Raw genomic sequence first — 22,387 nt, 5'->3', positions numbered from 1 at the left:
TCGATCCAAGGAGGGTGGAATTCTTGTGGCCACTTTTCGGCTACGATCCTCGGATCAAAAGATATGACAGCGAGCCTGATGCATGCGCCAACGGAAGCCAATCCACAGAGTCGCGGAAACCAACCGAGAAAGTTCAGAGCCGCCGGCACTACGGGAAGACGATACAATTAACAATGACCTTTCAAAGTCATCGCGAGTGCATAACTGGGCAAGTCTCTCTCTCCGTCTTGGTCGCCTCTGATTGGTGTTTCCCTCTCGTCTTGGGGCATACGTCAAGTGAAAGTTTTATGTTGAGAGGAAAAGAAGACGACCCACCACCGTTTTTCTTCCCTTGGGCTTTCTTGTTGTTGCGTACTGATTCTTGTTACTTGGTCGAAGGGCAAGAACAATGCAGGGCGGCGGAAGCGAGAGAGTCCCGTTGCTGCAACGAGGAGTATGTCTTCCGAATTGGGATTTCCTTTTCTCTTCGTAATTTTGATGAAGATCTTGGGCAAGACTTCAGTTTTCTTTTGGACTTTTTGGGGTTCGAATTTGGAATTTCTTGGAGTTGATTCGATTATACGTGTGTTTGTCCGCTTTGAATAGATAGAGCTTTTCGAATACTGAAGTGAGAGGAATCTTTGTGGTAGTATCGCCTAAGGAAAGATATGTTTTAATGAGTTTAAGGAGTCAAGTCCAATCTGTTTGGAAGAAATTTCCATGCATGGGTTTTAAGCTAAACTGGGTTCCTTTTTCTTTCCCCCTTTAATTTGTTGTTGCGTGCTGTTAAACATTTACTTTTACCCTGCGTTTCCACTGAAAAAGAGTGATGGAAAGAGCGAATTCACTTGGGTTTCAGTGATCAGTCCATGAGCAGATTCAAGAAAATTCTAGCCTAGGCCATCTAGCAGTCGAGTCTTGGTTAAATGTGCAGTTCGTGAAAGCTTAAGAATTGTTTGAGAAGTGTTCTTGGGTGCTTTTGCCCTGTTGGTTAAATTGTAAAAGAAAGACTTGATAGTGTACTTTTCATCTTCATTCCCTTTTAATGTCTGTATATTTGTACTTTTGGTAGTATGATGCGATTATTTTTTATTTTATTGCAGAGAGGAAGAAAGAAAGATGATACTCTCATCAATAGTCATGTGATGGACCTGGAACACGGAAATGCCGTACCGGTGAGAATGCCATCTTGTTCATATTTTCTTACTGAAATCTAATAAGATTTGAGTTCATGATACAATTTTCCTCTTGGTGATTCCTTAGGCTGCAAATGTGGGATTTGGCAGAGTATTCTCACTAGTAAGTGCATTTTAAACTGTTCTTTGATCTTTGAGTACTCACTTTGGGCAGATCCAACAATTAAATAAATAATGGCATTTTATTGGTTCACAGGCAAAGCCTGATGCTGGGAAGTTGATCGTTGCTACGATTGCTCTCTTGGTTGAATCCTTTTCAAGCATACTAATTGTTGGTTCTCTCATCTCTCTCCCTTTTGGAGTTCTAGCGTTGATGTTGCAAGAAATTTTTTGAGAAATTGGAGTATAGATTGAAATGTGTTGGACCATTTTTCGCAGCCAAATTTTGGTGGGAAGATAATAGATATTGTGTCAAGAGAGATGAGATCACCTGAACAGAGAGCTGAAGCGCTGGAGGCTGTCAACAGAACCATACTGGAGATATTTTTAATTGTTGTGACTGGGTAAGGACTTGCACTCACTTCATTATCTCCCATTCTGGCGCAGAATTTGCCTCCTAGTGGTAACAAAATTACAAGCAAATTTGTTAGAATCTAAGTTCTCTTATGATGAAAATCAGGATGTTTTTGAACTGTTTCCTTTTACGCTGACAATTAGTGAGATTCTACAGTGGCTACAATTCAGATTACTTTCCCCCTAATAGAGGCTTCTCTCTTTGTCGACCTTCCAGTTCTGTTTGTGTGGCAGTCCAAGCATGGTTGTTTACCTCTGCTAGTGAACGGGTCGTTGCTAGATTGAGAAAGAACTTATTCAGTCACCTTATTCATCAGGTATATCTCATCCAATGATTTGGTGCATGAACACCATGTAGTGCAGAGACCTAGATCTTCATGTATAGGAAGGCAATTGTGTTCTAATTGCTCTGTGCACAAATTATTAATTACAATGGCTAATCTTTTGTAGGAAATAGCATTCTATGATGTCACTCAAACAGGGGAGCTGTTGAGCAGACTTTCCGAGGATAGTCAGATTATAAAAGATGCTGCAACCAACAATCTGTCCCAGGCCTTGATAAATCTATCAACTGCATTTATTGGCCTTGGCTTCATGTTTGCCACATCTTGGAAGCTGACATGTAATTTGTTCATTAAAGTGCATTTAGAGAATTTGAATATATTTAGAGAAATGCACTGATTGCTGGTTGCTATTGTGCCATTGTTTCTGTTTATCTCACAGTGTTGGCGTTGGCCGTTGTGCCTACTATTTTTGTTGCTATACGTAAGTTCGGCCACTTTCTTCGCGAACTTTCCAATGAAATACAAGCTGCAGCTGCTGTAGCTTCCTCAATTGCTGAGGTATGGCGTGCTAACATTAAAAATTTAGATATTCCACTCAATCAGCTAAAATTTGTCAATCAATCATCTTTTGTCTGTAGGCATCTGCTGATTATCTTAATCTCCAAAGTAACCCTAGCGACTTGCATATCTTGCTTTGTATATGATGCTGTATGTACCTGTAGAATTTTTGGTGCTTCAAGTAGAAATACTCTGAAAAACATGAAGCATATTCATTATGTTCTACCTTTCTACTTGAGAAAGTTGGAAGCTTATATACAGAATATTGTAGGAGTCTTTCGGTGCAATACGCACAGTGAGATCCTTTGGCCAAGAAGGATTTGAGGTGTCACGCTACTCCGAGAAAGTTGATGAGACACTGAACCTTGGAATCAAACAAGCTGTGAGTTCCTCCTCGTTCTTCCCTCCCTCCAGTTTTCCTCACTGTCAACGGCTTCCAATTTTACCTGTCTATGAGCTACAGAGGCTTGTTGGGATCTTCTTCGGAAGCCTAAATGCGGCCTCAACACTGGCAGTGATTGTCGTTGTCATATACGGAGCCAATTTGACCATTATGGGTCATATGTCGCCCGGTGCTCTCACCTCTTTCATTCTCTATAGCCTCACCGGTATTTCCCTTGGTCTATTTGCTAAAAATTCCAACATGTAAATTATTGTTTCTGTTGTCTTTCAAGATTCAGGGTTGATCGTTGAGTTTACATATCAGATACTCCTCAGTATGTCTAATTTAGGCTTGTTCTTGCAGTGGGATCCTCGATCTCTGGATTATCTGGGTCGTACACTGGAGCAATGAAAGCTGCAGGAGCCAGCCGGCGGGTCTTTCAGATTCTGGACCGCGTTCCATCCATGCCTAAGTCAGGGGATAAGTGTCCTTTGGGGTTAGTTCCTCTATTTTCTCTTACTCTATCGGAGTCTTTCGAGATTTCTTGTTAAAAAACAGCGGAAAATAAAAATGTAAGTTTCATCTTCTGCGCCAATGTGAATCTGGTGGTGGAAGTCAAGTACCACAAATCTTACTTACTAGAGATTTTGCGTGAGAACATGCAAGATACGCCACACTATGAACTGTGTTTTGTCTTGTAGGGACCAAGATGGAGAGGTGGAGTTAGATGATGTGTGGTTTGCGTACCCTTCTCGTCCCAGCCATATGGTGCTCAAGGTAATGAATTTCTCGATTTATAGTATGATCTACTCTTGTTTTGCTGCTGCAAAGAACATTGTACATCTGCAAATTTCAGGGAATAACATTAAAGCTGCAGCCGGGCTCGAAAGTTGCTCTAGTTGGTCCTAGTGGAGGTGGAAAGGTAGGTTCATCCTACGGGAAGTATTATCTCTCAAAACCCAGTTTGCCGCTCTCAGAGTAATAACAATTTCCAGGTGATAGTGTTCAACCTGCAATACTAACTTTTTCTACATGCTCTGCAGACCACAATAGCAAGCTTGATTGAGAGGTTTTATGACCCTGTCAAGGGGAAGATTCTGATAAATGGGGTTCCTTTGGTAGAAGTATCCCATGAACATCTGCACCGAAAGGTCATCATCTGTTAGATCTTCTGCATTTGCATGTCCAGTGGGCAGTAGTTCGAGTCATAAATCCCTTTTCTTTTCTTTTTTTTTGGATGCAGATTACCATAGTTACCATATTATGCCATTGTTGCGTCCACTGCATGGTTATTTTTTACTGACGTGTGCTGCTATCCTGATAATTTGCTCGCAGATAAGTATAGTTAGCCAAGAGCCTGTCCTTTTCAACTGCTCCATAGAGGAGAACATAGCCTATGGCTTTGATGGCAAAATCAGCATCGAAGACGTGGAAAATGCAGCCGTAAGACTGACATATCTCCCTTGACAAGAGTTGGGTCACTACACACTTTGACCTTTCGAAACTCATCATTATAATGATGTCAATTTTGCAGAAAATGGCCAATGCCCATGGGTTCATATCAGAGTTCCCGGAGAAATATCAAACCATTGTCGGAGAACGCGGGGTGAGGCTCTCCGGCGGTCAAAAACAGAGAGTAGCAATCGCGAGGGCCTTATTAATGAACCCAAAGATTCTCCTGCTAGATGAAGCCACAAGTGCTCTCGACGCAGAAAGTGAATACCTGGTTCAGGTAACACATGACATATATAAGAGTAGTATCGTTCTCTTCAAGTTTGCATATGTTTTTAAAGTTGGTTATTCTATCCTAATTCGAGATCGAGACGTGAGAATTTTCACTTCATTGGTTGATTGGCTTCCGATGATGTAGGACGCGTTGGATTCTCTAATGAAAGGAAGGACTGTGCTGGTGATAGCCCATCGGCTATCGACAGTGAAGAGTGCCGACATAGTGGCGGTCGTTTCCGATGGCCAGATAGTCGAGAGAGGAACTCACGAAGATCTCCTCAGCAAAGACGGTGTTTACACTGCACTAGTCCGGAGACAGCTACAAGGCGCCAAGAGCGAGATTAAGACAATGGAGGCGGCTGATAATGATAATGGAACTGCCTATAGCTGTAGGTGATTCTGTTGGAATATAATCCAAAAGAAAACACAAACTGTTTGTTGCAATCAGAACATGAAATTGGAGATGAGGTACGGATATCCGAATCTCCTTAAGGCAATTAGTTCTCGCTAATGGTGCTCCACAGATTCACGAACTATGCCTCCCAAGATACAACATCTCGAACCTGTTTGGATTAGCACTATGCAAACAGGACTCAGTCGAACCGTTCAATTGAACCAGCACACTCAGAAAATTCAGAAGAGTAGAAAAGTGTATCAGAGCCTTTTTGGAATCGAGTCGGAAAAACCAAAAAACCATTATGAAGCTCTATGCTCCCATCTATTTATAGATATTTTTAGTTCATGTACGAAGAGATACATGAATTAAATAGACGCATGTATCCACGAAATTCATGAATCAAGAGATACATGAATTCAAGATATTCACGAATCCAGAGATACGCGAATTCAAGAGATTCGTGAACTCAATAAATACATAAATTAAAAGATACATGGATCTAGGAAATTCATGAATTCAATAGATACGTGAATAGAAAAGTTTAAGGAATTCATGAATCCAAAAAGAGATACGTGAATAGAAAAGACGTATATTAATTTATTGGCATTCGTTGATCCATTAACCATAATTACAACAATCTCCCAAATTAATGGATCAACAAAACATTTTTGACTTGAAGGAATCTGAGCATGCCTGTTGAAATAAACCGCATCAAGATAGGTAGATTTCTCTTTGAACCTTCTTTAGTGAAAGCTTATCGGACTTACTTAACTAGTCGATGGACTAAGCCTTGAATCGCCAGTTGTTTGTGTAAGCCTAAACAATAAACCTCACACGGAGTATTTCCAATTCAAGATTGGTTCTCGGTTGTGTTCATTCTTTCGGCCTTGAACCTCTCGGGATTCATGCGTGCTTTAGAAAATCTAGCCTTTAAAGATTTTCATAGAGTCGGCCAGCTCACGCATATAGGTGCATTCCTATTAAAGACATCCTACCATATCTCACTTGGACTTGGATGTTATATTCCAAGTTATAGGAATCATTAAACGCATAGCGTACCCTTAATAACGCTTATTTGTAGGAAAGCACTTTGTTGCATCATAGGAATGGTAGACAGTCTTGACAATAGAGTTTCAAAATTTGCGTTGTCCTATTGAACCTAGACCATGGGATCTCCAATCGCATAGGTTAGGTTTCCACCTGGAATCTCTTTATTGGGTTAAGGCTCTTAAACCCATTCCCCTCGATGCTAGTTTATCTGCTCTTTTGACAAACCTTTTGTCGGCGGATCCATAATATTTTCCTTTGACTTTACAAAGCCTAAAGAAATTATTCCATTTGAGAGCAACTGCCTTACGGTGTTATGTCTACGACGAATATGTCTAGACTTACCGTTATAAATCACATTATGTGCCCTTGCAATTGCCGCTTGATTGTCACGGTGTATGCAAATTGCATGCATAGGTTTTGGCCACATTGGAACATCTTCTAAAAAATGTCGAAGCCATTACGCTTCTTCAGACTTTATCCAAAGCAACAAACTCGATTCCATTGTAGAGCGTGTTATTATAGTTTGTTTAGAGGATTTCCATGACAATTTGCAGCACCTCCTAGCGTGAACACATATCCGCTAGTCGATTTCGATTCATCAGAATCGAAATCCGGTTGCATCACAATAACCTTCCAAAACAGCTGGATATTTGCCATATTGTAGAACATAGTCTTTTGTCCTTTTCAAATATCCTAATACTCTCATCAAAGCATTCCAATGCTCATGACTGGGTTACTAGTATATCTACTCGGTTTGCTTCGAGTACGCAATATCAGGTCTAGTGCAATTCATGATATACATGATGCCGATTACTTGAGAGTATTCTAGCTGTCTAACACTATTTCAGTGTTCTTTCTTAAAGTTAGGTGTGGAAGAAAAGGATTTTTTTGCATCTTTAATGCCGAATCCTTTAAATCTCTCAAATACCTTTTCAATGTAATGAGATTGTGTTAAACCTAAGCCATCGAATTCCTTAGAATTTTGATGCCGTCTCTATATCTGCAACACCTAAATCTTTCATCTCAAAGTTCTTCTTGAGAATGTTCTTGGTGATTTTGATGACCTCAATGTTATCTCCAAAAATTAACAAGTCATCAACATATAGACAAATAAGTACATATCCAACTGTAGTGGATTTAGTGTACACACATTTGTCACACTCATTGATTCTATACCCATTTTGAATCATTACCCGGTCAAATTTCTCATGCCATTGCTTAGGAGCTTGTTTAAGTCCATACAATGATTTGACAAGTCTACACACTTTGTGTTCTTGTCCTTTGACCTTGAACCCTTCGGGTTGTTCCATATAAATCTCCTCGTCGAGATCACCATTTAAGAATGCGTTTTTCACATCCATTTGATGTATTTGCAAATTGTATAGCGAAGCTATAGCAATCAACATCCTTCTTGATGTTATTCTTGTGACAGGTGAATAAGTATCAAAGTAGTCAAGACCCTCTTTTTGTCTAAACCCTTTGGCTACAAGCCGAGCTTTGTACTTATCAATGGAACCATCAGCTTTTAGTTTTTCTTGAAAATCCATTTACATCCAATTGGTTTATTTCGGTGGAAGATCAACCAATTCCCAAGTATGGTTACTTAGGATAGAATGGATTTCATTGTCGACTTCTTTCGAGAAAGGAGCATCCGGAGATGACATTGCCTCTTTATATGTTTGGGGCTCACCTTCTAACATGTATGTTAGAAAATCAGGTCCGAAAGATTTTCGATTCGAGACCTTTTACTCCTTCGAAGTTCGGCTTCTTTAGCCACAACTTCATCATTCTCGATTCGATTCTCTAAGCCTTTTCGAGAAAGTTCTCCTTGATTTCTTTTTGCAGGATATATATCCTCAAAAAATTCAGCATCCCTTGATTCTAGGATTGTATTGACATGAATTTCCGCATTTTCAGATTTATGAACCAAAAATCTATATGCGCTACTATTTTGAGCATAACCGATGAATATGCAATCCACCGTTTTAGGTCCCAACCGAGTTTGTTTCGGAGGAGGAATCGCCACCTTGGCCAAGCACCCCCACACTTTTAGAAAATTGTAGGATGGCAACTTTCCATTCCATAACTCGTATGGAGTTTTACCTGTCTTTTTGTGGGGTATTTTATTAAGAATATAATTTGCAGTTAAAGCTGCTCCCCACAAGTTCGAGGTAAACTGAACTCAAAAGAATGGCGTTAGCCATCTCCTTTAGTGTCTGTTCAATCGTTCAGCAACTCCATTTTGTTGTGGAGTATAAGGTGCGATCGTTTGGAGAATTATTCCATGACTAGCACAAAACTCTTTCAAATTGATTGAGCTGTATTCTCCTCCTCTATCGAGACCTAAGCACTTTGATTCGTTTATCAAGTTGATTTTCAACTTCAGTTTTATACTTGACAAACATGCTCATAGTCTCATCTTTGCTAGTTAGTAAATAAACATAGCAAAATCTAGTACAATCATCCACAAATGTGATGAAGTACTTCTTTCCACCTCTACTTTCTACAAACTTTAAATCACATAGATCACTATGGATTAATTGTAGAGGTTCACTTGTTCTTTCAATGGATTTGAAAGGTTTCTTGGCAAACTTGGCCTCAACACAGGTCTCACACTTGTAATGGGCATCCAACTCAAATCTTGGAATTAACCCCAAGTTTGCTATTCTCTTCATTGTACCATAGTTTACATGTCCTAATCTACCATGCCATAGATAAGGAGACACAACGGTGTAAGCGAAGACTTTTCTTTATTAATAGTCTTTGGGTACACATACTTTGAGTTTACATCAATGACAGTCACATTGGCCTTAAACGGGTCATTACATAAGTACCCTTTCCCCACATACATCCCTCCTTTTGAAAGTACAAACTTGTCGATTCAAATACAACTTTGAAACCCTTCTTGACAAGTATAGGGCCAGAAATTAGATTTTTCCGAATATACGGTACATGCGGCACATTCGGCGGGCGACCTCCTTGCGAGATGTAAACTTCGGGATCGCCTTTCCTCTTCCGGCGATCTTTTTGATGCGAGTTAGCCATATAAAGCTTCTCATCTTCTTCAGCCTTCTCATAAGATGAGAACATGTGTTTATCTGCCACAGATGTGATTTGTGGCACCCGTGTCTAGCCACCAACCATTAGTGTTCGACACCAGAGATGCTTGAGACATTACCACAGTGACCAGTCTCTCAATATTGTCATGCTCTGTCAAATTCGAGTTGCTGGGTTGCACCTTCGTTCTTGCCTTTTTCGGGCGCTTCTTGCAATCCTTAGTACGATGGCCGGGCTTGTTGCATATAAAACACGTTCCTTGGAATTTAGGAACTGCTCCTTTTGCTTGCCTTTTCCTTGAAAAGACATCTTCCTTTTCTATCTTGCTTGGATTTGGAAGATTCCACAACGTTGGCCTTTGGCTTAGAAGAAGGATTCGCACTCCTTCTATTGTCTTCCTCGATCCTAAGGCGCAAAATGAGATCTTCAAGGCTCATCTCCTTACGTTTGTGCTTCAAATAATTTTGAAGTCGGACCAGCCGGAGGTAGTTTCTCAATCATGGCTGCCACTTGGAATGATTCACTAAGTATCATTCCCTCAGCCGAGATGTCACTCAAAATTAATTGCAATTCTTGAACGACTCATGAGATTTAGAATCCACCATCTTGTAGTCCAAGAATTTGGCAACCACAAATTTCTTGGTGCCAGCATCCTCGGTTTTGTATTTTTCTCTAAGGACTCCCATAAGCATTTTAGCAGATTCAATATTACAATAAACATTATAAAGAGAATTCACTAAACAGTTAAGGATATAATTTCGGCATAAGAAGTCCCCATGCTTCCAAGTCTCCAACGCACCGAGCGTCGTGACATCTTGCTCATTTGGACTAATTATCGGGCACACCTCCGATAAATATTTCGTCGGATTGAGCATGGTCAAATAGAAGTACAGCTTTGTTTAAAGCCCACTCCGGTAAATTTAGGAGGCGTGCCATCCTTTTGTAGGCAAGGTTCGTTGAACCATCCCTCCGAAAGCTTGAGCCAAAAGCCATTTGGCCTATCATTCTGAAAAACTTGATCCGGGTATACGGTCGTATGACTTGTACCCGCACCACCAAATTGGTGTTAGCCCAATGGCCCGTAGCATTGGCTGCTACAAATTCAGACCACGAGGTTGAACATCTTCCATAGCATCGGTCGAATCGACCATAGGAACGTCTCCGAAACATTCGGGACATTGAATGGCACTTGGTTGTTTCCAGCCATCTCAATAATCGACAAGAACAACAAACAAGTGAGTGAATAATTGCCTTAAGATTGTTGGAATATAATCCAAAAGAAAACACAAACTGTTTGTTGCAATCAGAACATGAAATTGGAGGTGAGGTACGGATATCCGAATCTCCTTAAGGCAATTAGTTCCCGCCAATGGTGCTCCATGATTCACGAACTATGCCTCCCAAGATACAACACCTCGAACTGTTTGGATTAGCACTATGCAAACAGGACTCGGTCGAACCGTTCAATTGAACCAAAGACACTCGGAAAATTCGGAAGAGTAGAAAAGTGTATCGAGCCTTTTTGGAATCGAGTCGGAAAAACCAAAAAACCATTATGAAGCTCTATGCTCCCATCTATTTATAGATATTTTTAGTTCATGTACAGAAGAGATACATGAATTAAATAGACGCATGTATCCACGAAATTCATGAATCAAGAGATACATGAATTCAAGATATTCACGAATCCAGGAGATACGTGAATTCAAAGATTCGTGAACTCAATAAATACATAAATTAAAAGATACATGGATCTAGGAAATTCATGAATTCAATAGATACGTGAACAGAAAAGTTTAAGGAATTCATGAATCCAAAAAGAGATACGTGAATAGAAAAGACGTATCTTAATTTATTGGCATTCGTTGATCCATTAACCATAATTACAACTGATTCATGTGTACATCGGATGCTGTCGCAAGCTACTCGAATTTCACCTGTTAGCTTATAATGGATCTGAACTTTGGCCTATATCAGGTGCCGGCCTTAAGCATTATCTTAACTATACTTACCAAATGTCTATCGTTACTTAATAATAAAAGATTGGTGTATTCGGCAATTGGTGACTTTTGTTCTTTTGTTTTTCAACTAACTTAAATCTTATAGTTCTCACATCTTGACTTCTTTTTCTAATCCCAAATTTCCAAAACTTGCACAATACTTACGTATTGGCAGCTCATCGTTTTATTTGCAAGTGTGAACAAACCTGCGGGAGTTAAAACGACCTTTAACCGCCAGTCAGCTCACCATGATGATACGTGCACGTGCGCCGATACATACCTATGCATTGCCTATGAATGTGAACATATGGATATAGTTTCTTGAAACTCCAAACGTTTCGACTTCTCGTTCCTTCTTTGCTGCTGAGCACGTGGATCAGCTCATCAGACGCTCCAAGAACGACCGGTCGATCCGAGGAGGGTGGAATTACCGTGGCCACTTTTGGCCTAGATCCCCGGATCAGATGATATGACAGGGAGCCTGATGCATGCGGTGACGGAAGCCAATTGACAGAGACGCGAAGGGCAGGAGAATCCTTCGTCCAAAAGTTAAAGAGTCGCCGTCACTAGGGGGCTACCGGCAATTAATAATGACCTCTCCAAGTCGTCGCGACTGTAAAACTGGGCGAGTCTCCTCGCCGTCTTCGTCGCCTCTGATTCGTGTTTCCCTCCCCGTCTTGGGGTGCAAGTCGAACGAAAACTTTATCTTGAGAGGGAAAGAAGACCCACCTTTTTTTTTTTCTTTCCTTGGGCTTTTTTGTTGTTTCGCACTGATTCTCGTTGCTTGGTCGAAGGGCAAAAAGGATGCACGGCTTCGGAAGCGAGAGAGCCCCGTTGCTGCAACGAGGAGTATGTTTTTCGAATTGGGATTTCCTTTTCTCTTTCGTGATTTGATGAAGATCTTGGGCAAATTTTCAGTTTTCTTTTGGACCTTTTCGGCTTCAAAGATTCCACGCGCGTTTGTCCACTTTGAATAGATGGTGCTTTTAGAATACTGAAGTGAGTGGAATCTTTGTGGTAGTTTTGCTTAAGGAAAGAGGTGTTTAAATCAGTTTATGGAGTCAAGTTTAATCTGTTTAGAAGAAATTTCCATGCATGGGTTTTAAGCTAAATTGGGTTCCCTTTTCTTTTTTCCTTTAATTTGTTGTTGCTTGGCGTTGAACATTAACTTTTGCAGGGAGGAAGAAAGAGAGATGATTCTCTCATCAACAGTCATGTGACGGACCTGGAACATGGAGATGCTGTACCAGTGAGAATGCCATCTTATTCATATTTTCTTACTGACATCTAATGAGATTCGAGTTCATGATACAATTTTCCTCTCATTAATTCCTTAGGCTGCAAATGTGGGATTTGGCAGAGTACTCTCACTGGTAAATTTCCCTTATGCTTAAACTGTTCTTTGATCTTTGAGTACTCTCTTTGGGCTGATCCAACAATTAAATAGATACTGGTATTCTATTGGTTCACAGGCAAAGCCCGATGCTGGGAAGTTGATCATAGCTACGATTGCTCTCTTGGTTGCATCCCTTTCAAGCATACTAATTGTAGGTTCTGTAATCTCTCTCCCTTTTGGAGTCCTAGCGTTGATGTTGCAAGAAACATTTTGAGAAATTGGACTATTAATTGAAATGTGTTTGACCATTCTTCGCAGCCAAAATTTGGTGGGATGATAATAGATATTGTGTCAAGAGAGATGAGATCACCTGAACAGAGAGCTGAAGCACTGGAGGCTGTCAACAGAACCATACTGGAGATATTTTTAATTGTTGTGACTGGGTAAGGACTTGCACTCGCTTCATTATATACCGTTCTGGCGCAGAATTTGCCTCCTAATGGCGACAAAATTACGATCAAATTTGTTAGAATCTAAGTTCTCTTATGATGAAAATCATGACGTTTTTGAACTGTTCCCTTCTGAGCTGACAATTAGTGAGATTCTATGGTGGTTACAATTTTAGATTACTTTCCCCCTAATAGAGGCTTCTCTCTTTGTCGACCTTCCAGTTCTGTTTGCACAGCACTCCGAGCATGGTTATTCTCCTCTGCTAGTGAACGAGTCGTTGCTAGACTGAGAAAGAACTTATTCAGTCACCTTATTAATCAGGTATATCTCATCCAATGATTTAGTGTATGAATAACATGTAGTGTAGTTGCGGAGACCTAGAGCTTCATGTATTGGAAGGCGACTGTTCTAATTGTTCTGTGCACAACTTATTAATTAAAGTGGCTAATTTTTTGTAGGAAATAGCATTCTTTGATGTCACTCGAACAGGGGAGCTGTTGAGCAGACTTTCTGAGGATACTCAGATTATAAAAAATGCTGCAACCACCAATCTGTCCGAGGCCTTGAAAAATCTATCAACTGCATTTATTGGCCTTGGCTTCATGTTCACCACATCTTGGAAGCTGACATGTAATTGTTTATTAAAGTGCATATGAATATATTTAGAGAAATGCACTGATTGCTGGTTGACATTGTGCCATTCTTTCTGTTTATCTTACAGTGTTGGCTTTGGCCATTGTGCCTGCTATTTCTGTTGCTGTTCGTAAGTTCGGCCGCTTTCTTCGCGAACTTTCCCATAAAACACAAACTGCGGCTGCTGTAGCCTCCTCAATTGCTGAGGTATGACGTGCTAGCATTAAGAATTTAGATATTCCGCTCGTTCAGCTAAAATTTGTCAATTGATCTTCTTTTAGTCCATAGGCGTGTGCTGATGATCTTAATGTCCAAAGTTACCCTAGTGACTTGCATATCTTGCTTTTTATGTGATCTGTATGTACCCGTAGAATTTTTAGTGCTTTGAGTAGAAATACTCTGAAAAACATGAAGCATAATCATTTTGTTCTACCTTTCTACTCGAGAAAGTTGGAAGCTTATATAAAGAATATTGTAGGAGTCTTTTGGTGCGATACGCACCGTGAGATCCTTTGCCCAGGAAAGATATGAAGTGTCACGCTACTCCGAGAAAGTTGATGAGACACTGAACCTTGGAATCAAACAAGCTGTGAGTTCCTCCTCGTTCTTCCCCTCCCTCCAGTTTTCCTCACTCTCAAAAGCTACTAATTTTACCTGTCTTTCTGCTACAGAGGGTTGTTGGCATCTTCTTCGGAAGCCTAAATGCGGCCTCAACACTGTCAGTGATTGTTGTTGTCATATATGGAGCCAATTTGACCATCATGGGTCATATGTCACCTGGTGCTCTCACCTCTTTCATTCTCTATAGCCTCACCGGTATTTCTCTTGGTCTATTTGCTGAAAATTCCAACATAAAAATTATGTTTTCTGTTGTCTTTCAAGATTCAGGAGTTGATAATTGAGTTTACATATCAGATACTCCTCGATATGACTAATTTAGGCTTGTTCTTGCAGTGGGATCCTCGGTCTCTGGATTATCTGGGTTGTACACTGTAGCAATGAAAGCTGCAGGAGCCAGCAGGCGGGTCTTTCAGATTCTGGACCGTGTTTCATCCATGCCTATGTCAGGGGATAAGTGTCCCTTGGGGTTAGTTCCTCTATTCTCTCTTACTCCATTGGAGTCTTTCAAGATTTCATGTTAAAAAACAGCCGAAAATAAAAATGGAAGTCGCATCTTCTACGCCAATGTGAATGTGGTGGTGGAGGTCAAGTACCACTAATCTTATTTACTAGAGATTTTGCGTGAGAACATGCAATTAATGTAAATATCAGACTGATACGCCTCACTATGAACTGTGTTTTGTCTTGTAGGGACCAAGATGGAGAGGTGGAGTTAGACGATGTGTGGTTTGCGTACCCTTCCCGTCCCAGCCACATGGTGCTCAAGGTAATGAATTTCTCGTTTTATAGTATGATCTATCTCGCATTTTGCTGCTGTAAAGAACATTATACATCTGCAAATTCAGGGAATAACATTAAAGCTGCAGCCGGGCTCAAAAGTTGCTCTAGTTGGTCCTAGCGGAGGTGGAAAGGTAGGTTCATCCTATGGGAAGCCTAATCTCTTGAGCCCAGTTTGCCGCTTTCAGAGTAATAACAATTTCCAGGTGATACTGTTCAACCTGCATTACTAAACTTTTTCTTTATGCTCTGCAGACCACAATAGCAAGCTTGATTGAGAGGTTTTATGACCCTATCAAGGGGAAGATTCTGATAAATGGGATTCCATTGGTAGAAGTATCCCATGAACATCTCCACCGAAAGGTCTTCGTCCGTTATATCTTTTGCATTCGCATGTCCAATGAGCGGTGATAAAAGTCATAATTTAGATGCAGATGTACCATAGTTACCATATTATGCCATTGTTGCATCCCTGGTATCATTATTTTTTAACAGATATGTGCTGATATCCTAATAATTTGCTCGCAGATAAGTATAGTTAGCCAAGAGCCTGTCCTTTTCAACTGCTCCATAGAGGAGAACATAGCCTATGGCTTTGATGGCAAAATCAGCAGCGAAGACGTGGAAAATGCAGCCGTAAGACTGACATATCTCCCTTTACAAATAGTTGGCTCACTACACACTTTGACCTTTCGAAACTCGTCATTATAATGATGTGAATTTTGCAGAAAATGGCCAATGCCCACGGGTTCATATCGGAGTTCCCGGAGAAATATCAAACCATGGTCGGAGAGCGTGGAGTGAGGCTTTCCGGCGGTCAGAAACAGAGAGTAGCGATCGCGAGGGCCTTATTGATGAACCCAAAGATTCTCCTGCTAGATGAAGCCACAAGTGCTCTCGATGCCGAAAGTGAATACCTGGTTCAGGTAAGCACATGACATACATATGAGCAATATCTTTCTCTCTAAGTTCGCATATGTTTTTAAGGTTCGACATCGTAACTTGAGATCGAGACACAGAAATTTTCACTTCATTGGTCGATCGGCTTCCGATGATGTAGGACGCGATGGATTCTCTAATGAAGGGAAGGACGGTGCTGGTGATAGCCCATCGCCTATCGACAGTGAAGAGTGCCGACACGGTGGCGGTCATTTCCGATGGCCAGATAGTCGAGAGAGGCCCTCACGAGGATCTCCTCAGCAAAGACGGTGTTTACACTGCACTAGTCCGGAGACAGCTACAAGGCGCCAAGAGCGAGATTAAGACGATCGAGGCGGTTGACAATGGAACCGATATTACAGAGAAACAGTAGTTTGCACACTGCGTGGTCGTAGGTGATTCACTTGTACATCGGATCCCGTCGCAAACTGCTCAAAATTTCACCTGTTGGCTTATAATGGATGTGAACTTTGGCCCATATCAGGTGCCAGCCTCAAGCATCATTTTTAACGAGCCGAATCTGATTCGATTTTCACCTCGAAGTCAACTGTAATTCGACACGATGCTATTGATAACAATTGCTCCTTTTGTTTCCTGATCATCGACTACACCGTGGATATTTTGAATGAAAACAAAAACGAAGTGCGAAACGAAACAAGAAACAGAGAAAAAGAAAATGCCCAGGCCACCTTCTTTCTGCAGAAGTGACTTCATCTTCATGTCTGATGACGTAAAACACAATGCGGACGCTCTATTACTTAAGAAATTTTTTTTTTTAAATCATAATTTTTGATTAAAAATAGTTGGATATAAATTGGTAATCGTTGAGCCTCCATAGCATAGTGGTAGTGCGTTCGCTTCGTAAGCGAAAGGTCGCGAGTTCGATCCTCGCTGGGGGCTTTATTTCCTTCCATTTTTGTTGACTTTTATCTACCTTCCCTTTTCTTTTTAATTTCTATTTCTACATATAGGATGTATTTGCGACATTAGAATATCACATTTTCTTTTTCTTTTTTGTGAGTATCCCATTTGTATTAAAGGTACTATGCTTTTCAATTTATTATTAGACATTACTTATTAGAAATTAGTTTTTCCGATAAGAGATTGTCAAAAAACCCAATTTTTTTTTTAAAGGTTGTAGGAAAAATTTGTGGATTAATAAACAAGTAGGATCTATAAAATTTTTAACATAAACATTTTTTTGATGCAATCACTTGTTTATAAACTTTCATATATTTTGTGTATATTATAGTCAAACTCTTTGTTATTAGCTGTCTTTTATGCTTATATACATATAATGGGATGATCGATGAAAAAGTAAAACCTCTATAAAGAATTTCTAAAATAAAATCCTAGTTATGTTCTCCTATGTGAAACTTTTAAAGATGAAATGTAATTAAATCACAACATTCATAAAATAAGAGATGATTTTTTAAATGCCAATCAATTCTTATTATTCTGGATTGACAATATTATCCATGAAGTCTTTTAGAGAAAATATCAAAGGGTTGATGGTGACATGCACAACAAAAGTAAAAGTTTATGAAGATAAGTTTGTTTTACAAAATTATCTATGTTAATCTCTAGATTTTACTAGACAATTAAACCATAAATTTGCTTGATAATGTAAAAAAGAATTAAAATTCACGAAAATTTTCTTTTCAATAAAACTTATTTTACTGAAGCAATATCTAAAAGTAGTAGTAGTAATAATAATAATAATAATAATAATAATGTCTTTAATATGCACGAGATAACCACATTAAACAAATATAAAATATGTGCAATGTTTAGATATGGCAACTACATTCTAAATAAAAATGGAAAAACAATAAAAAAGAAGGAAAGTGAATAAATTTGAGGCTACCACTTTCAATTGTTATCGAATGATTGAGGCTAATTTTGCCTTTTTAGTTTTAAAAAAATGGCGAATTTAGTCATAAAAGATATGAAAATAGCGCGTTCCCGTTTTTATCTACTTCGATTTTTGGAGTTTCGTAATCATGCATAGCATATTAGAAAAATAGTATGGTTATATATAAAAAATAATTTTCTGACAAATTCACGTGCACTGTAACTTGTCAACAATTATGTCTGAACCGGATCTGGACTCATTGCATTCACAATTATGGGATAATGCTCATTTAATTTTTTAAGGATCCCTAGGTATGACAGTGACTCAAGCTTTTCTTCTGTCTTTTTATGTACATGCCATCTATTTATCTTGATTAAAAAAAAAAAAAAAAACGCTTCTTCCTTAACCACCAAACTACTTCTAGTGTTGCCCTTTTTTGAATTTTCTTGGATCTATTTTAGACAATTTGACTGTGAAGATTCAGGGTAAGTACATTATTAGTGCCAAAACTTATGTACAGCGCTCACTTTAGTATCAAATTTTTTTAAGAATGATCATTTTAGTGCCAACGCCGATCTAGTTGGCCGAAAATCCGAAGTGACACTTTTTAATTAATTTTTGAAGCTGATGTGACTTGTCGGAGGGTACAATTAGCATTTAAACAACAAAATGATATCGTTTGGTGTTTCTCTCCCAATTCAAAACCCTAAATCCCCAAATTGAGAGAGAGAAAATAAGTCGCCTGGTTTCACCCAAAAAAAAGAAAATAAGCTGCCTGAATCTTCCCTCCTCCCCCTTCAATCGCCCACATCCCTCGCCTTCATGTCCGCCGTCGATGGGCCAGTTGCCGTCCTCAATGGCCCCCACGCTCATTCGCTACGGCTCTAACCCCGACCCGACCCTGACGATGGCCACTTGGCGGCCAAGTCGAAGGCCGTGATCTGGCTGGTGCTCGAGGAGGTCACCGACGAGTGTGCCGCCCCCGATCTCTCCCTCTCCATCTCCGATCTCCCCGATGAGTGCCTGGCTTGCGTCTTCCAGTACCTAGGCTCCGGCGATCGAGGCCGGTGCTCCCTCGTGTGCCACCACTAGCTTGCGATCAAAGGCTAGAGCCGCCAAAGGCTCACCCTCCATGCCCACTCGGAGCTGTTGGACGCAGTCTTGGCGCTTTTCGCACAATTCAACTTGGTCACGAAACTCGCGCTCAAGTGCAACCGCAAGTCGTTGAGGATGTTGAAGTTGGTGAAATGTTATGGAGATTGGGACACAGTGCTACTACAACGAAGGCTGAGCGACGGCGGTCGAGCGAGCTAGGTCGGCATTGGGCAAGGATCGGACAAAAACCTTAATTTCAATCCCCAAATAATAATAAATAAATAAATAAAATCCCCAAATGAGTTGTGTGGCGTCGTTTTTGTGAGGCCATCCACTTAGGATGACAAAACGACGTCGTTTAAAAGTCATGTCGATTTTTTTAAAATATATATATATATATATATATATATATATATATATATATATATAAAAGCCATGTAATTATTTTGGTCGAAATCTTTCGTCGGTGACATCAAAGTGATTGTTTTTCTTTCGATTTGGCACTTAAGTGTTCCAAAATAAAGTTTTTGCACCAAAGTAAGCGCCGTACACAAGTTTTGGTACTGATAGTGTACTTAGCCCGTAAGATCCTCTATCTGTGCTGCTACAGTGTCATGTACTTATCTGGATCTTCATTTTTTTCATTCCAAAAACTCTAGCTGCAGGGTTTTTATTTAAGGATCATGCGAATTCGTGTTTGTTTCAAGATCATGCACTAAACTTCAAGTGTTGTTTAGAGGACATGATTTCTAAGAATTAGTTCTAGTGAGTAATTCAACTTTTGCCGGATTATCAGCAGTATTCTTGATCGCCCACACTAGCTAGACCTCTAGCCTTTGCTTCTTTTAATATTTTCAATCAATTTGCCGTAGAAACTGCATTCTATGATCTTATGTAACCTGTCCAGCAATGAAGTTGTTCTTTTACAAACTTCCTGAAGTGCTGATTCACGTAATTACCGTTATTCTGCTAGCTGACTTCTAATTAAGCAAGATAGAGTTGCGCTATTAAAATCTGATGAAAGTATGAACAAGTCGGTTATTAGGCTCCTCATAATTAGACGTTACAAGACGACAATAGGACTAATAATTGAATGAGATGGCTCTCCCATGATCGGAGTCTATGAACACCGCGATAATTTGTTCTTTCACCTAAAGTTAATTATACTTCAAAAAATGATTACCTTGGTCACCTGTACTTTGGCTTAGTTAATGTATGAGAAAATAAAAGCTCGAGTTGTGCTTTACACTGTTTAACTTGTTCCCATCTTGAAACTTAGAGCCAACGCCTAAATTAACTGCACAAAATTTTGCACCATAAACAGGATTAATGAAGAGACTTGCAAATTCCATGATACAGGCATTACCATCCCTCGTGGAGAAAAAGGCTTACATGGAACTAGAGATATTAAATGCAACAACTGAAAGTTCCAGCTGATCCGGATACTAATAAATAATATATTAAAAAAAAAAAAACACTTGAACTGATTGACTTATTTGGATTGAAATTATTACAATAGCACATCTTTTAATTTCTGCTTAAACTGCAGTCTTGACTGCAGTACACAAAATTAATTTGCAAAAACAGGCTTGCCAAATCTATGCTTAAAGTGCGTGCTTCCCATAGAAGAACTGCAACAAAAAGCTGAAGAAACATTATCCGAGTAAATATATCAATCAAAAGACATGAGAATCCAAACACTTAACTTCAACAGTTACCATTGTTGTCATTTGCCTGGCTTTCATCTCGAGAAAGAAGAGAATATTTGGTCTCAAGGGCATCATAATAAAGTTTAAGCGAAGCCGGGGTGAAGCTAGGCAATTGTGAGCCTGAGTTGAACAAAGGGAAATGGTTCACTTTTCTGTGTTCATTATCAATAGGACCAGCACCAGTCCAACACGGTGAACATGAAGGAATCGAAGAAGGGCCTGTCATGTTAGATGGACTGAGAATAAATTGATCCTCCGAATTGAGACCTATTGACGAAGATGGAAAGAAACAAGCGTCAATGGTGTTGGGGAGGTTTGCTCTTTGTGATATTGATTCATAGCTTCCAAATGGGGATAAAGATAAATTGTGGGAAGAGGGCTCCAAATAATTACCAGGAATATAGTGCCGGTATCCAATGGTATTGTTCAGCAGGCCAATTGGAAGGAGATTTTGATCTGAGACCAGCCCAGTTCCAGAGGAACTGATATCTTCTTGGTTTTCTCGAACATTCAGATCGATCTGCTTGCTCTTATCGGAAAAGCACCCTCTTTCAAACTCGTTGCTTCTTTCACTCAACTTTGAGATCCCATCCCAATAGTACTTTGACTTCAGCCTTGTTCTATCATCTGCGCTCCAAACACAATCCTCATTGACCTCCATTTTCGCGCTGCCAGCTAGTAATGTGAGACTAGGACTAATTAGTCCATGCTTTGTGAATGGAAGACTTGCATCAAAGAAGTTAATTGATTCCGGAGGAAACAACAATTGTTGGTTGATCACTTCGCTGAATCCTTGAGGAATTTGGAGAGGTGGAAGCTTTTCGATGTCATGCCTCGCAGCCTCAATCAACCAATCTATCACCTTACTCGGTTGGGTCAGACCTAGAATATCTTGAAGGTAATACAACTGAACCGCAGCCGGTGCAGAAAGCCTAATTCGCCGATCCCTCAAACCCCTTACAGTGCGGACTTTGCTGTGCCTGTCTTTACCTCCAAAAGTGCGTGGGATGCGAACAACCCTTGGATTATTCCGAAGTTCCAATGACCAACGACTTGAACTTGACGGCGCCACCTTTGAGATCTGACTACAGCCTTTCTCTCCTACTTCCTTGGCTTGAAAAGCACTTTTCTTTTCTCTTGAGCTGGTGATCATCTCACTTGTGTCTCATATTCTTGCTGCAACACGTTTAGCTGAATCCAAGACATATAGTTAGTTCTATAGTTAATAGGAGTTTAATTGTTACCTTTTTCCTATTTTTCTCCTACATGAAAAATTTAATCGTATGATCAGTTACAACACAACTTGTTCTTGGAAAAAAAAAAGAAAAAAAAGAAGAAGAAGAAAAGATCCTGAACTGGAGCTTGGGCTGAAATTTAGGGCAACTTGGAAAACCTATGAAAGGGTCTAACCTAGGGTTTTCCTTTGATTTAACCTTGCGAGCAAGAAAAACTCCACGAAAACAAAAGGAGCACTCGTCTAATTCTTGTAAGAATGAATGATCATTTACCTCATTATCCAGTATACACCAATTGCCCAGAGAAGAACTTCAGTGCTTCTGCAGGCAAAGAATCAAAGGCATGAAGTGACAGATCGGCGTGTTCTGGAACAGTATTAGAGAAGGAAATGTCATGCCATGAAATCCTTCTCTTTAACAAGTTCTCTCAATCTAGCGAAAGCTGAAAGAAAAGTGCTTGGGATTGAGGGTTCATTAGGGCAATATCTTTTACCAGCGAAACTAAGTTTCTGGTGATGGAAGAAGGAAAAGTAAGGCACTTTAGCGTCCACGTGTTTTATCTACTGTTAAGAGTTCGTCGTCAAGCAGAACCA

General features: G+C 39.9%; 3 protein-coding genes and 1 non-coding gene across 5 annotated transcripts; 3 read left to right on the top strand and 1 right to left on the bottom strand.

Annotated features, from left to right (window-relative positions):
• Positions 1-303: 303 nt before the first annotated feature.
• LOC104426024 (ABC transporter B family member 25-like) lies at positions 304-5,037 on the top strand. Its single transcript, XM_010038945.3, has 17 exons — positions 304-433; positions 1,083-1,154; positions 1,243-1,278; positions 1,372-1,446; positions 1,554-1,678; positions 1,906-2,005; positions 2,139-2,310; positions 2,412-2,530; positions 2,802-2,912; positions 2,994-3,138; positions 3,276-3,408; positions 3,614-3,689; positions 3,769-3,834; positions 3,956-4,063; positions 4,248-4,355; positions 4,447-4,644; positions 4,783-5,037. The coding sequence occupies exons 1-17, from the start codon at positions 389-391 to the stop codon at positions 5,035-5,037; spliced, it is 1,944 nt and encodes a 647-aa protein (XP_010037247.2). The 5' UTR covers positions 304-388.
• Positions 5,038-11,473: 6,436 nt separating this feature from the next.
• Positions 11,474-16,495, top strand: LOC104426025 (ABC transporter B family member 25). Its single transcript, XM_010038946.3, has 17 exons — positions 11,474-11,993; positions 12,322-12,393; positions 12,482-12,517; positions 12,617-12,691; positions 12,799-12,923; positions 13,152-13,251; positions 13,389-13,560; positions 13,652-13,770; positions 14,042-14,152; positions 14,235-14,379; positions 14,518-14,650; positions 14,875-14,950; positions 15,030-15,095; positions 15,217-15,324; positions 15,490-15,597; positions 15,690-15,887; positions 16,022-16,495. The coding sequence occupies exons 1-17, from the start codon at positions 11,949-11,951 to the stop codon at positions 16,271-16,273; spliced, it is 1,941 nt and encodes a 646-aa protein (XP_010037248.2). The 5' UTR covers positions 11,474-11,948; the 3' UTR covers positions 16,274-16,495.
• A 233-nt stretch (positions 16,496-16,728) lies between these two features.
• Positions 16,729-16,800, top strand: TRNAT-CGU. Its single transcript has one exon. It is a non-coding gene; the product is annotated as a tRNA-Thr (tRNA).
• Positions 16,801-20,212: 3,412 nt separating this feature from the next.
• LOC104426023 (transcription factor TCP5) lies at positions 20,213-22,300 on the bottom strand. Of its 2 annotated transcripts, none has more exons than XM_010038943.3 (3): positions 22,068-22,300; positions 20,953-21,750; positions 20,213-20,826 (listed from the first exon to the last, which is right to left on the bottom strand). In XM_010038943.3, the coding sequence occupies exons 2-3, from the start codon at positions 21,710-21,712 to the stop codon at positions 20,558-20,560; spliced, it is 1,029 nt and encodes a 342-aa protein (XP_010037245.1). In that variant the 5' UTR covers positions 21,713-21,750; positions 22,068-22,300; the 3' UTR covers positions 20,213-20,557. The 2 variants fall into 2 exon arrangements, with proteins under 2 accessions (XP_010037245.1, XP_039161660.1); XM_039305726.1 differs by having other exon boundaries at positions 20,953-21,735.
• Between the last annotated feature and the right edge of the window lie 87 nt (positions 22,301-22,387).

The sequence above is a fragment of the Eucalyptus grandis genome, chromosome 11, assembly GCF_016545825.1.
Source record: "Eucalyptus grandis isolate ANBG69807.140 chromosome 11, ASM1654582v1, whole genome shotgun sequence".
NCBI classification, from domain to species: domain Eukaryota; kingdom Viridiplantae; phylum Streptophyta; class Magnoliopsida; order Myrtales; family Myrtaceae; genus Eucalyptus; species Eucalyptus grandis.
This window is presented reverse-complemented; position numbering and strand designations above follow the sequence as displayed.